The 16093-nt window shown below is 42.7% G+C and overlaps 1 protein-coding gene across 1 annotated transcript in view; it reads left to right on the top strand.

Annotated features, from left to right (window-relative positions):
• Nucleotides 1-16093, top strand: part of EXOSC8 (exosome component 8) — a 533341-nt gene that overhangs the window by 424349 nt on the left and 92899 nt on the right. The window contains exon 9 of the mRNA XM_044073308.1: nucleotides 12898-13018. Within this exon, the coding sequence (XP_043929243.1) occupies nucleotides 12898-13018 (121 nt within the window). The remainder of the gene's footprint in view (nucleotides 1-12897; nucleotides 13019-16093) is intronic.

Raw genomic sequence — 16093 nt, 5'->3', positions numbered from 1 at the left:
GGCCTTAAACCAGGTGGAAGCTCTTTTGGCTATGAATGGCATAGAACTGGTTCCACTTTCAGAGATGGGAAAAGGTTTTTACTCAAGGCTCTTTCTAGTCCCAAGGATGCAAAACTCATGGAGACCCATTCTGGATCTGTCGGTCTTGAACACCTTTCTAGAGATTCCAAAATTCAAGATGCTTACTCTTCAGCAGCTACTTCCAATGCTGTCCAAAGATGCATGGATGGTAACTTTGGATTTAAAGGAGGCATATTTACACATTCCCATCAGGCAGGATCGCAGAAAATACCTCGGGTTCAAGGCCGGATCGAGGCACTTTCAATTCTCTGCGCTGCCCTTTGGATTGTCTACTGCGCCCAGGGTCTTCACGAAATGCCTGGCTCCAGTAGTAGCTTACTGCAGACTCAAGGGAATTCAAATTTACCCTTATCTGGACGATTGTCTAATTAAGGCAGACAGCAAGGATGTCTTACTCCAGCATCTAGAATTTGTACAGAACCTTCTCAAGTTCCTGGGATTCTCTGTAAACATAAAAAAGTCAAATTTGACACCATCACAACAGATAACTTTTCTGGGTGCACTTCTAAATACCACAACCCAGATGGCATTTCTGACATCTGAAAAACAATTACAGCTGGCTTCAACTTTCAGAACCTTGGCAACTTTAACTCAACTATCTGCAAGGAAATTCCTGCAGGCTTTGGGTTACATGGCCTCCTGCATCCTTCTCGTACCATATGCAAGACTACACATGAGGGAAATACAGTGGTACCTAAAAAGTGTATGGTCTCAGCATTGCCACAGTTTAGACGTACTGATCTCCGTCCTTCCTTGCCTTCAAAAGGAATTTCTTTGGTGGTCCAGGGCATGTGCTCTAAACAAAGGGAAACCCTTCCGTCTGCCTCCTGCCACTCAGATTCTAACCACGGACGCCTCGGATTATGCTTGGGGAGCCCATTTTCAGGGCAATTGTCTGCAGGGTCTTTGGACAAAGGATCACAAGCACCTGCATATCAACTTAAAGGAAATGTTAGCCATACAGAAAGCTCTATTGGCCTTCAGGAATCTTTTACAACCAGGACAACTACTAATACGGACAGACAACACCACAGTTATGTGGTACATAAACAAGCAAGGGGGATCTCATTCCTACCCCCTTTGCAGACTAGCCATGGATCTATCGAACACAGCTCTAGCTTGCAATCTGGATCTTCAAGCTCAGTTTCTACCAGGGAAACAAAACTTCCTGGCAGACAGTCTGAGCAGAAACCTTTCGGATCCACACGAGTGGATGCTGGACACCAAAATATTCAGGATGATAACAGCAGTCTGGGGATGTCCTCACATAGACCTCTTTGCATCCTATCTCAATCATCAACTACAGAATTTTTGCACCAGGACTTTCCACAGAGAAGCTTGGAAAGTGTATGCCCTGTCATTCAGTTGGAGGAACCTCTCGGGATATGCCTTTCCGCCTCTTCCTCTTCTTCCACGGGTTTTATTGAAGATAAGACAGGACAAGCCCAAGATGATAATCTTGCTGGCTCCAAGTTGGCCTCGGCAGTTTTGGTATCCAACTCTAAAAAACCTATGCCTGGAGCCCCCTTGGGTTTTACCTCAGTCTCCGAACCTTCTGTCCCAACATCAGGGTCAGGTTCTACACTCTCATGTCAGAACTCTCGGCCTGGCGGCCTGGTTAATCCAGGGCCTTTGATTTCTTCTTTCCTACCCAAGCAGGTTATGGATGTCATTTTAGAAGCCAGACGTCCTAGCACTAGAAAATCTTATGCAGGAAAATGGAAAAGATTTTGTTCATGGATGCAGGCTCAGGATTCTGATCCTGTTCTTCCTAACATTACTTTAATTTTACTTTACTTGACAGATCTCTTACATAAGGGTCTCTCTTTCTCTTCCATTAAGATACATGCCTCTGTTATTTCTGCTCGTTATAATTCAGACCCTCCCATCTTTTCCCACCAGCTCATGAGACAGTTTCTCAGAGGAGCTAAGAACTTAAGACCTCCTAGTTCTCCTCCTATTCCTGCTTGGGATCTCAACTATGTATTGGAAAAACTAACCTTGCCTCCTTTTGAGCCTGCTGCCTCTTCTGACATCAAGTTTTTATCTTGGAAGACAGCTATCCTGTTAGCCCTAACCTCTGCCAGGAGAGTTTCAGAGTTACAAGCTCTTATGACTGTGGAACCTTATATTATTTTTCATCAAGACAGGGTATCTTTGAGGATTAATCCTACCTTAATGCCTAAGGTGGTTTCCAAAGTGGCTTTAAATCAAACTATCCACTTACCAACCTTTTTCCCCACTCCTCAAAGTAAAGGGGAAAGGATCTTACATTCCTTGGAGGTACACAGACAACTACGTTTTTACCTGAACAGAACCAAGGACATCAGAAAATCAGAACAATTGTTTGTTTCTTATGCTTCAAGTTCCCAGGGTAAAGCCATTTCAAAACGGACCATTTCTAAATGGATTGCTCATGGAATCAGATTTTGTTATTCACAACATGGAAAGCAAATCCCAGGGAGTATACGGACTCATTCCACCAGAGCTGCTGCCACTTCTGCGGCCTTCCTCAGGGGAGTTCCTACCAAAGACATTTTGGAAGCTGCAACTTGGTGTTCTGTGCATACTTTTCTAAGCACTACAATCTACCTCTCTACTCTAAGTCTAGGGCAGGCTTTGCCTCTGCAGTCTTGCAGGGCCTTATAGCCACCCCTTCTTCTTTATGACCACCTCCCTTTCTTCCAGCTTTGGGATTCTACCCTACAGTCATGACTGCAACTGTGAAACACGATGAACATAGTACAGTTGTGTACACCTACCATAAATGTAGATGTTCGAGTGTCTTCACTGTTGCAGTCTGGGTTTCCCTCCCTCCTGTCCCCTCTTATTTTTACTTTTGCGTATTTCCTTTTTTTCACCATTCTTCTGAGGTGTATTTGCAAAGGTTATGGGACCTTTTTCATTTTGGGACTCCTGACATTTGGGGCAAGAAAAACTGGAGAAGATGGCGTCGGCTGTCAGCTTTGTACTCCTGGCGCTCTGACGTCAGGGAGCATGGTTGAACAGCCGACGCCGGACCCAGACTTTGGGATTCTGGCTGACCGAGGGCTGCCTGCCGGCAGGGGAGAACCCTACAGTCATGACTGCAACAGTGAAGACACTCAAACATCTACATTTATGGTAGGTGTACACAACTGTACTTTTTCTCCTGTCTACCTGATGAATCTGGGCATCTTGGGGCAATGCAGCAGTTGCCTCATGTACACAGACAACCCTCTCCTCTTACCACCCAACACTACAAACTGTGAGAGATGCACTTATATAGCCAAACTGGAAGCAAAGCTCTCTTCACCCAAGACTGGAATAGACAGTCAAGAGGAGAAGGTAAACACTTGCACCACACTACACTCATCACATAGTCCCTCAAAACCTACACCACCAAAACACACACACAGAAACACAAAACACACACCTACATTCGCAGAGACTCTTAATAAAAACATGCCCAAGCAACAGGGACCTCCAAAGCAGAAACACAAGCAGACTCCACCCCCCCCCCAACACAACCCAAATGACACATAGCCCATCAACTCAGTGTGCCACTCAACCACAGCCCATAAAGCAAAACAACATACCCAGCACTCTAGTCATAGGTGACTCTATAGTCAGGCACACTGATGTTTCACTCACCAGGCTAAACAAGGAGAAAGTTACTGTCAGCTGCCTGTTGGGTGCCAGGCTCCACCACATAACGCACGCACTCAGGTCACTCCACAACAAGTACAAATATGACTCTGTCATTGTCCATGTTGGTGTGAATGACCTGAGCCGTACCTCCCTGGACTACATGAAAAGAGACATGGAAGAGCTCTCCGATCCTGTAGCCCAGGCAGGTATGACCCTAGCCCTGAGTAGCATCCTGCCATCACCCAGAATGATACCACAGTACAAGGACAAAATGATTGACTTCAACAATTGGCTAAGCTTCTGGTGTCATTCTAGGAGGATCCAGTATTTGTGTGCCTGGGATGACATGATCGACAGACCACGATGCTTTGCCAGAGATGGCCTGCACCTGTCGCCTTGGGATTCCTGATGCTGGCTAAGGCTCTTTCCCACCCCTATAGTGCCTTTTTTAGGCAAGTTTCAAATGACAAATTCACCACAAGCAAGCAAAATCTGAGAGTAATGCTACTCGATGCTAGAAGTCTAAACCTCAGAATGCACTCACTCGAGGCACTCCTTAAAATGGAGAACATCGACATTTGTGCAGTGAAAGAGATCTGGTTCAAAGCTCCAGAGAGCACCCCTGCATTACCAGACTATAATTCATACCACACCTTTCGGCCACCTAACCCAGACCGAAGCACTAAAGGCGGATGCGTGTCCATATTCATTAAAAATATCTGCACCTCCAGGCTAGTTGCACAGCATAATGCATCCGAGATTATCCAAGTGCAACTAACTCTGGGCAAGTCCGCATTGCAGACTGTAGCTTGCTACAGACCCCACTCCTCATTTCTTGATACACTGGAAAATATTAGGGTACAATCCAACACCTTAATAATTGCGATTTCAACTACCCCACCATTAACTGGGAAAACTACTCCTGTACCAACTCTTTTGCTCAACGTTTTCTGAAATTCATAAATTGCAATGCCTTGTATCAACATATTCACACCCCCACCAGGGGCACCAGTATCCTAGACCTGGTCATTACCAACATGGGTGACCGGTGTTCCACACTAGAGGTCATTTCCTCGTTGGTCAGATTCGACCACAAGCTAATCATCCTAGACATCCACACCCCCCCCATAGGGAAACCACCGTAAAAAACTTCACCAAAGCCAACTTCACACTTCAGACAGAAGTGTCAAACTTCATGACACCATGCAGACGGACAGTAGAGGTACGACTGCTGAATCCTACACAAATGCACTTTATAAGCACTTACACAAGTGCATGGATCATGCTATCCTCAACAGAACCAAGATGCTATCCTCCAAAAATAGGAAGCCAATCTGGTGGTCCTCTGCCATAAACAAACTCTACAACAGAAGAAAGAAACTGTTGCAAAAAAGAGTAAAATCCCATGACTGGAGGAACTCCCTGGTCAGCCTCAGTAAGAAGCTGAGATCCCTCATAAAATCTTCCAAAGCTAGTTACGAAAGCAAAATTGCCACTGACTCTAAAGACAACCACAAAGCATTCTATAGCTATGTCAAGAATCTCAATGACAACACTCAGATCTGTTCTGAGTTACAGCACAATAACACTAAATATACAGAACCAACTGATATTGCCAGCATCCTGGCAGATAGGTTCAGTGCTAACTTTACCCCCCTCTTACCCCCTAGAGGGCCCATCTCTATACCGGAAGAATGCAAAGTTCCTGTAATCACAGCTGCACAGATTAAAAACACACTCTCCAAAGCCAAGAACACAGCATACATGGGACCTGACAACATCCCAGGCTGCGTTTTACATGAACTACAGAATGAACTGGCACCCCACCTAAGTACCATGTTTAATCAGAGCCTCACCTCAGGCTTTGTGCCCACTGAATGGCGCACTGCGACGGTTATCCCACTCCACAAAGGAGGAGCCACGACGGACCCCAGGAACTACCGCCAAATTAGCCTGATGAGCCTGGTCTGCAAGGCCATGGAACGTATCATCATGGAACTCATAAACAATGACATTGGTAATCTCCAAACTCTGGACCCCACCCAGTTCGGGTTTGTAAAAGGCAGATCATATCTACTAAACCTGATAGACTTCTTTGAAGCAGTCACCAAAGCCATAGATGAGGGTAAGATGGTTCACACAGACTGTCTAGATCTCGCCAAGGCTTTCAACACCATCCCCCACTCTGGAATTATAGATAAACTCACTAAACTAGGTATAAATCCCTGTGTCACAAGATGGGTTGCCAACTGGCTCATGGACAGAACGAAAGTAGCAAATCCGACTTCAGACCATTGACAAGTGGAGTACCACAGGGTTCAGTCCTGGGTCCTCTCCTGTTTGGTATCTACTTCTGTGAAGTACAGGCTAACACAGAAGGTCTTTGGCGAATGAAGTTTCCAGATGACTGCAAACTAGGAGCCATAATCGAAACTCCTAATGATGTTGACATCCTACAAAAGGGCCTCACTGAGACAGATGCCTGGTGTCAAAGCCATGGCCTGAAGCTCAATACCAAAAAATGCATTGCCATCCCCTTTGGTAAAAACTCTGTACCCATGAACTACCACATAGGTGGTAGTCTACTTAACATCGAAAGTGTGATAAGAGACCTTGGGACACAGGTGGACAGTAGTCTCTCCTTTGATAATCACATCACCACAGTGGTCAGGAAATCCTTCTACGTGGCACACCTCATCACAAAAGGTTTCTCATCCAGAAAAAAAGAGGTAATTGTTCCCCTCTACTCATCACTCATTAGACTCATTATAGAGTACAACGCCCCTTTTGGTATGTACCTCACAAGACATCTACAACAACTGGAAAGGCCACAGAAATACCTCACAAAGAGGATTACTGGCCTCAAACAGATGCCCTACACAGACCGTCTCAAAAAACTCCAGCTTTACTCCATCGCATATCGCCTACTCAAAGGCAATCTCTGCCTGACATACAAAGCTATGTCAAACCCAGAGCTGTTGGACATGCTCCACTTAAAGAAATCCCAGTCCCTCCGAGCTACACCCTGTAGGGACCTAAACCTTATCACCACAATAAACAGAACATGCTGGAGGGATAGATTCCTGTCCCAGAGACTTCCCATACTCTGGAACAGACTACCTATCTATGTCAAACAGAGCTCCTCATTAGCACTTTTCAAGAAAAATCTTGATTGGATGGGAAATAGGAAATTCACCCTGGGGATCACTTCTATGGTTCTGCTAGACAGAGACACAGGAAAATAATTTTCTTGGGTGGCAAAAGCCAGGGTACTTTTTTGGCTAGGCTTATATAGGCCCTACGGCCAATAGCCTAGTACCTACCTATGAACCCCCTTTTGGTAGACTGATGCAGTGTATTGCCTAGTTACACTGAGCTGCTGTGAATGCAAATTTCCATGCGCTCACTCTGGGAGTACTCACTGTCCTTGGCTGGATCAGTCCTTGAGTTTGTCTGTGTATACTCTTCCTTCACTCACTGCATATGGTAACTGCTACCCTTTTTCACCTGCTTCTCGAGCATCTGGTTTGCTAGTTGACCCCTGGTCATCTGGGTCATGATTAGAAAGAAAACGTGTGTACCGTGCCTCTGGCCATATTAGTCATTTTGTGCTTATCCTATCTGTATTTGAACTGCTTTCTGTCTGATTATGACTGGAAAAGAAGCAGTTAGTCAGCTTAGCAACTTAATAACTTGGGCATTAAAGTGAGAAAGCAAAACAAAAAGAAAGTGAAGCAAATGCATTTAAATAGTTCATACACATTTCCTTGTTTTTTCAAGGAGTGCAGTTCTTAGTATTGTATTAATTATAAAGTTTAAAGTCGCCCTAGATTAAGAGTAATGAAAAATGAAAATCTGTTTTTTTTTTTTTTTTCCTTTGGTTAAAGATCATAATTTCCAGTTATTATTAGTATAATGTACTTTGTGAAATTGCCACATGTAACTCACAGTGAGTGTTGTTTAGGAGTTTTGTTTCTTAAACCCTCCAAATGGAGAAAGATTGAAAAATTGTATAGATAATGTTTAAACAGACATATGCAGCATTTGGGTAATGTCACTCAGTCTGCAGTGTGAAATCAAGCAAGTCAAGTTAGCAGCTCAGACACTGGAGGAGCCCGTTGGGGAGGGTTGAGAGTGAGTGGCCAGTGCCAACTCAACCATCTTGAGGAGAAGGTGTTGTTTTTTTCCCATCACAGGAGTGTTTTGTAGAGGAAGGTCTGTATATGACTCAGCCAAGAAGAGTATAAAGTTCAGATGAGCATCATGGAAAGGAACATAGGAAGGATACTAGATAAGCGATCACAAGGACTATAAAATGCCTAGCCATGCACACCTTTAAGTACAGAAATTTAAGAGTTCTTGCCTCCCTTTTTCAGCAATTAATAGTGTTCATCTCCCAAATCGAGCAGGGCTACACATGCTAATCTTTGTGTAAATTTGTCTACTCACTCAGTCATCAAGACGTAAACATAGTCTAGGTAGTATTTTATTTGACCCGTAGTGGTACCTTGTTCTATAGGATGGGAATACAGTGAGTTAGGAAACTATCTGTCTATCTAACGTTTGGTGTAGCTACAGATCCGTAGTACAGGTGTTTGTAGACGCAATGTTTTACAAAGAAAGAGAAAGTCAAATAGGAATGGGTCTTTCATGGCTCGAAAATCACTGAAACAGTCACCTTAGAGCATCCTGTAGGCTGATGAAATATGAGAGTTGTGCTAAGCTATTGGGATAGCTGAAATATCCAAGGCCTTTGATTTTCTTGGTAATGTGTCTTAGACGCCTTTCTAGCTGAACAATATGCTTGGATTTATACATACCAAAGGGAATATTGTATTCAATAATGGCTCTGATAGGGAATAATACAGTGGTAGGATGATTTCTTTAATCTTAAAGACATTCCCTTCAAAATGAACTGGGCCAGATAGAAGGATTTCCTGACTGTGGTGGAAACATGATTGAATAGGAGAGAACTGTCCACATAAATACCCAGTCTTTCATGACTGTCTGTCTGTAAAGGAATATAATTTAAAATAGGCATGTAGAGCCACTTACTCACTGTGGGGGTCAATATAGCAGGCAGTTCTTAAAAAAAAAAAAAAAAAAAAGGTGTGTGTGGGGGGGGGGGGGGCGGAATGACTGTGTGATATTTCAAAATCTCCTAGCCCCCATCTCAGGATGATCTCAAGTTCTCCAGGCATGCTCTGAAGATGGGGCAGGGAGGAGAGAATAGGTCAAAATGGGAAGTGATGCTTGATCCCTGCAAAGAGGGATGGAGGCCAAAAAATGTGTTCAGAAAGCAACAAGTCAGCAAAGCACTGTAAATTGCAATCTTTATATATGTGTGTGTGTGTGTGTGTGTGTGTGTGTGTGTTTGTGTGTGTGTGTCTGGGCCCGTTTGTGTAAATGAAGAGAGTGCATGTATATGTATGTAAATGAGCGAGAGAGGATTATGAGTATTCCATACATAGACTGACAATTCCACAAACATTTATGCTTGAAATACAAATCAACAAAAACAAAAGAAAAATACAATCACTGTTTTTTGCAAAGAGCAAGCCCCACTGTCCTTCCACATCCCCTGCAACTTATATACATAAACTCTGAGATTGCACTGCAGTGGAGAAAGGCAAAATTCCTCCATCTCCACTTTTACATGATCTCACAGAAACAGAAAGCTGGTAAAGTTTGATCAAATGTATTTTGTTCATCTGTACCAGCATTTTTTTTGCCTTCAGCAAAAGGCAAATTTGTCCAGAGGGGCCTAGACCCAGAGGGAAAGAGACGTAGAGTGATGTGCTATTTTTAAATCGCAGTTCTCTTTGTTTATCCCCTGGTCATGCCAGCAGCATGATATGAGCACTGACTGCATTATGTACTCTTGTACTGCGCAACATGACTAAGCTTTTTTTACTTTTGTAGCAGTCTCCTTAAAAGTACATATTCCCAGACCTGCTGTAATCCTTGCATGTGGTCAGCTAGTTCAGTATATGATTTTAGTGTGTGTGTGTGCGCTTGCGCATGTGCCTCTGTGAACCAGTGTTATTTCTGGATGGGCTACATCAGGATAAAAAGTTTCAGATTTAGAAACATCAGATACCTTTCCACATCACTATTTCATTATTCTTTACATAAGGGATATCCTGCCAAGGATAGCCTAATGTCTTTCAGATTTTATAGGCACTGTACCTTACATTTATGCAACCCCCCCCCCAATCCACCCCTGTAAGATGTAGGGCATAAAGATGAAGTATGGACACAAATACTGAGAACTCCTGTGCCGCCAGTCCAAATGCCATGGTCAAGCATCGGTTTGAATGCCTTTCTGCTGTGCTGGTTACCAAGCCATCTTCGGATAAGTGCCCTATTGGGGCTTCTGTGCCTTTTTTCTTTATTGAATTTGTGTTCATGTCATCCAAGAAAGGAAAATGTCCGTTTGGAATTCAGATTCTCCATAAAGACTGTCACGACCAGTGACTTTTTTGCTTAAGTGCTTCCCATGACCATAAGCAGTGCACCATCTGTCAGGTGTTGTCCTTCATAGTCGCTTATCTTCCTTATCCATGTACCTTGAGAACAGTGACCTAAACTGTTGGGCTGGGATGTTATGGTGGAATCCTTCCATCCCAAGGGTTAGCCATCTGCCAAGAATAAGACCAAAAGGGCTAGGCCTGATCAGGTTGCTATCCAGCCTCCCCCAGACATTTCTGTAGTAGAAGACTGTCCGGTGTTTGCCTTGGATTCCTCTACCACAAACCTTTGAAGACTGGCATGGATCTGAATTTTTGCATGTCCTGAGGCTTTTCCATAGTCAGTACAGGATTTTGTGGGGGAACCTTGGCTGATTATTTCTGATGGCTGAGGGGGATTCCTCAGATTTTGGTAAAGGAAGAGATTCCAACTATGTTTATTGAATCTTACCAAGGGTCTGAACCACTGAAAGTCTTTCAAGTGGACATTCTTCTCAGGAAAAAAACAAAAGAACACATTAGCCCTGTTGTTAAAGATCCCCACCATGAATGGCAGAATTTTCACTCAGGGTCTATTTAATACTTTATTGGCCTTGAAGCCTCCTTATGTGGTGTTCACCCCTTCTCCCTGGTATTCCTCCCTGGTATTCCACCCTGTTAAAAGGCCTAGGGAACTGGATTTCACAGGACTTGAAATCTGAGGAGGAGTCCCTAGATGTTCTTCGTGTTTCACTGTTGCAGTCATTACATTTGGGTAATCCTGCTGGCAGGTTGCCCTCAGTCGGCCTGAATTCCAAAGTCTTGGGTCCTGCGTCGGCTGCTGTTGCCCCTTCCCTGACATCAGGCCGTCAGGGGTATAAAAGATGCGGCCAACGCCATTTTCTTGTCTTTCTTGCCGCGCGGTAGCAGAAGCAGTTCGCATGTGCCGGTCAGCCGACTCCTGAGATTTTCTTGTACGAGTTTCAGATCCGATGTCTTCAATAAAGCTAAGTACCCCGTTGGGGAAACGTTTTTCTTGCTCCAGACCGATGTCAGAAAAAGTTAATAATTGAATTTCTTGTGGAAAACAAATACCTCATAAGGACTTTCATTCTTACTGTATTCCTTGCCTAGGCCCTGATCACAACCTTGCTGGTTGTCGGTTTTGTGCTAGATTTAACCAACGCACTATTAAGCGTCGGTATGATTTTGCTTTAAACTATTTTGGACGCCGGTTTAATTATCCAAAAATGTCGTCGGATAGCCATCCGACTACCGGAGTTCACAAAAGACGCAAAGAAAAGGAGAGAGACAAACAACCGAGGCCCAAAACCGATAACAAAGCTTCTCCTAAGCCAGTCACCGGTTCTCAGTGAGGCGCTTTCGCAGCCCCTGACGCCCGCTACTTTAGAGTCACAGCCCGCTACCGACTCCCAAGTGGAGTCGGCCATGCCACTGGAAACTCAAGGTATTGGAGCCTCGGATATTATTCCTTCAGATGGGTCCAGAGCCGCTGAGCAGGCACCAGCTTCTGAGGGTGTATTCAAACCTAAACATCTTTACATTAAGCCAACCTCAGCTTCAAAGGCAAAGACTAAAGCACATTCTAAAGCAAAGAAACAAACTCAAGAGCCACGTGTACAGGCCTCTATGCCCAAAAAACAGATGCTCAAAATGGCCGAAGACTTAATTACTTTGATTAGGGGTTCCCATCCCCCTCCTGATAAGAGGCCTAGGCAAGAGACTGACTATGAATCTTCAGATCAGGTTTCTATTTCTTCTGATTCCTCTTCTGATCAGGAATATTCTTTTCCCCCCAATGAGGATTATGATGCTGAAGAATCTATACCTTCAGCTTCTCTTCCAGAGGACTATTCTTTTGGGGAAACCTTGCATACCATGAGGTATTTGCTGGACAGACAGATATATATCTCTGAGGCCACCTCTCCTCTGGAACAAACTTCCATTTCAGGGAAGCAGAGCCCCTTACTGACCCTATTTAAGTGTAATTTAGATGATTGAATGGGAAACCACAAATTCACTTGGGATTTTCACCTGTGTCCCTCTTGGACAGGGGCAGTAGTTGTTGACTTAGTTACACTTAGTATCTTGATATTGTTTGGGACAGGGGTTGTGCTTAGCTAGGCTTGTAAGGGCTCCAGGGCCATTAGTCTAGTAACCTCCTATGAGCCTGTGGTATTAATTTATAACCACATGGGTTAGACAAAGGCATGACTTGGAGCATAGTGCGTCAGAGAAGCCACAGTCCTCCAAGGATGACCTTACCTACCCCCAAAGTTGCACCAACTCAGAGGAGAGGGAAAATACATTTCCCTTTCCTTATAGTGTGGGTAAATATGTCAGGGGATGCAAGCCCCTCAAAATTTCCTTGAAATTGTATAATACTTTTTAATGTATTGTCAATCAAATGAGGTGGCAGAACAAAAGTGGTCAATCTGTTCGGCTGTGGCAAGTTTTGTCATCTTTAGCAAGACGTAGACTCTTATTTTTTATTCCGAGTGCAGTATTTGGGCAGAATCAATAAGGTGTTAGTTGTATATGCAGATTCATCCGTTTGTATTACCTTTACTTATTTACTGCCACTACAACATTTTGACCTTTCACCACATGATCTTTTAATACTAGAATTGTGCCGTATGCTAAAATATGTTTTTGTGAAATGCTTTCATGGTTAATGTGTAACAAATACATTGCAGTATGCTTGTTTATGTTGCAGTGCTCTTACCAGAGGTGTGCATCAGTGAAGAAACTGGCTTAGCAGAAGTAAATCTAAAAGTGAAAAAACCTTTAAATATCGTAAAACATCCAGTTGCCACTTCATTTGCAATAATTGATGAGTAAGTTTGTTTAAAAAAAATGTATTTTTTCTTTGAAATGAATTTGCTGCTTTTGTCTTCTGAAGATTCCACCTCGGGTTCTTGCATGTACTTTACAGAATTGTGTACTTCAGTTACGGTTGCTTTTTATTTTCATTTCCATTTTTAGTAATTGTTGTTTTTTTTTTTTTTTGGCAGACAATATCATTAAACATATTAACATAGCAAAGTCTCATTATATATAGGCAATTCAGATCCTTTTTTGGCAAATTTACTTAAGCAGCATTACAGTATTGAAATGCTAAGTTTTAAACTTTAAATGTTTGTTGTTTATACTGTGACGCCTGTGCCCTGGCCCAGCAATCAAGGACCCTCGATCCTCACCACTAACACCACTGAGGGGCATCTCATATGTGAGGAAAGTATAACAAATACACACAGTAAAGTGCAATTTCCCTTAAGAGCACACAGAGATCATAGTCCGGGGCTGGTCGCTCCCTTGCTCTCCAGTTCCCCAATAAGACTCCCCACTGGCACAGCTATAGGGTTCAGATTTCAGCCTAGTGGGCAAATTAAAACCTCCAACACCCTCTCTGTCCAACCAATGATTCGTGTCCCTGCCCAAGTAGCTGACACACACATGCACACACACACACACACACACACACACACACACATACACACACACTTTCTCCAGCTGTGCCCCTTTTTCCCAGACTATACGGTAGTATCAGCTGCCACCACCCGCTAATATTTATTAGCTACTCAAAGGCCCTTAAAAGGGAGTCCAATTATACTGTGCAATGTTATTATCCAATTGGTAAGTGTGACTAAATAGTCGAGGCTTATTAGAGTGACTTGGTACAGGATCACTATATACATGCAATGTACTCTAGAGCTTAAATAATCTCTACACAAAACAGCCACAGTTAAAGGGTTTAAAATATTTAATAATAAATAATTAAAAACACAAGACAATACTTTTTATTATACCATGACCCCCTCCAAAACGTGCACGCTGATTGGCCAGCGTGCACATTGTAAATCGAGTTATACTAATGGAAAAAGGTCCGGTCGCCCGGACTTTTTTCCATTAGTATAACTCTACTTTTAAAACACTGTCTCGCTATGTTAAATGGGTTTAACATAGCGAGACAGCTTTAAAATAAGCAACGGAGATCTCCGTTGCTTATTTTAAAGCTGTCTCACTATGCTAAACCCATTTAATAGTGAGACAGGTTTTAAAAAAAAAAACAACGAAGAAAGCAAGATCTCCGTTGCTTTTTTACTGTTTCGCTATGTTAAATGGGTTTAACATAGCGAGACAGTTTTAAAATAAGCAACGGACATCTCCGTTGCTTATTTTAAAACTGTCTCGCTATGTTAAACCCATTTAACATAGCAAAACAATAAAAAAGCAACCGAGATCTTCTTTCTCCGTTGCTTTATACACAGCTCTGGTGTACTGCGCGGCGCAGTACATCAGAACTACCGCGATGCCAGACATCTGCGGAAGGGCAGTAAACAGGCATTATACTATGCCATTATTTAAGAAAAGTAATAGTTTCTTTTCTTAAATAATGTCATGGTATAATAGCAATAACCCACTTCTGGGTGTGGGTAATGCCGTATTTACCCACGATTGGCTTTGTTTGGTCCCTCGGGCTTCCCCCTCGGGACCAAACCACGCCAACCGTGGGTAAATCCAGCATTACCCACACCCAGGCGTGGGTTATTGCTATACTACACAGTGCTAGTCAAGAGTTCAGAGATCACAGAGAAATACTTAAAATAATTCAGTAGTACAGTTATGATATCACAGAAAAACACTTGGGCTAATATTTCTAGTTTCTAGCTATTTCAATTTAAAAACACAAGTCTAAGATAAACTTACATTTAGGGCAAGACAGTGCTGATTAGTTGGATAGTCAAGACAAAAAATGCTTAATGCTCTCTGATTCTCTCTGTTTTTAAAATCACATTTCTGGTTCACATTACATCACACTTCCCTGGGTTAGATTGCATCATTCTTCACACTTTCCTGGGTTCTCAGGCTAGCAGAAACTACATTTACATTCTTCACCTCTGGGCAGAAACCAGAGCAATAAAGGACATTTATGCATGCAAATTCTGTCCATTAACTCTGCCCTTAACACAATAGCAAGAATTCCTTCATCTAGACTGGCCAGAGCCAAATTTAAAGATCAAAGACTCATAAAATGCTTGACTTCGGTTCCTTACAGCAGAGTACACTGTTGCATTTTTTCAGTTCTACATGTAACACTATTTTTTCCATTTAAGACAACAAGCCTGTGGCTTAGAATTAAAATTCTGTCATTTGTAAATATTAATGTATCTGGCTAGGCTGGCAGCCTTCACCTATCTTCACTAGCCTTCACCTATCATCACATATACCACTATACATTTTCAGATGATATGAATGTAGTATCAAAGATGGCTGTGACATTTAGAGAAACGTTAGAAAGTATCTGCTGGACAGGGAAGACAGGTGCTGACTTTGTGGGAACATGGCTGAAATTCTTGGCTAGGCTTATAAGGGCCTCCGTGCCACTAGCCTAGTATCGTCCTGTGAACCTATGAACCTATGTAATTCTTATAAAGTATCAGCACATTTACCAAAGTGTGGGGGAGGGGCTTTCGATTCATCTTGGACTACAAAAAGAAGCTTTGAACAAAGGCCTTCAGTTTAGCCACTGCTTTGGTTGCAACTGTATAATTCCGTAGCATACTGTAAAAGAAGCCCTGAGAGAGACAAAAATGAGGGCCATTCAAGAAGTAAAAGAAGCAGCCCTGTTACATAATTGATTTATTTATTTTACATTTGTTAACTGGGAAAGTCCATCTGGACATGTGTCCTTTTTCAGTGGAGGCCTACGGAGAAAAGCTCCAGAATACATATATACGAGATACATACATTACAACATAGACAGTACAGTTTCAAACATATCAGTAAAAACATCATAATATACATTTTAAACACATAAAACATATTTGGTGCATTTGTAATATATAAAATCATTTTTAGTTCTTAAATTAGTTACACAGAAGATTGAGGAGGTAGTTTTCGTAGGTCTG

This window comes from Protopterus annectens, chromosome 5.part1, assembly GCF_019279795.1.
Source record: "Protopterus annectens isolate FY-2018-M chromosome 5.part1, PAN1.0, whole genome shotgun sequence".
Lineage (NCBI taxonomy): Eukaryota > Metazoa > Chordata > Ceratodontiformes > Protopteridae > Protopterus > Protopterus annectens.
Note: the sequence above shows the minus strand (reverse complement) of the source record. Positions and strands in the feature narration are given on the sequence as shown.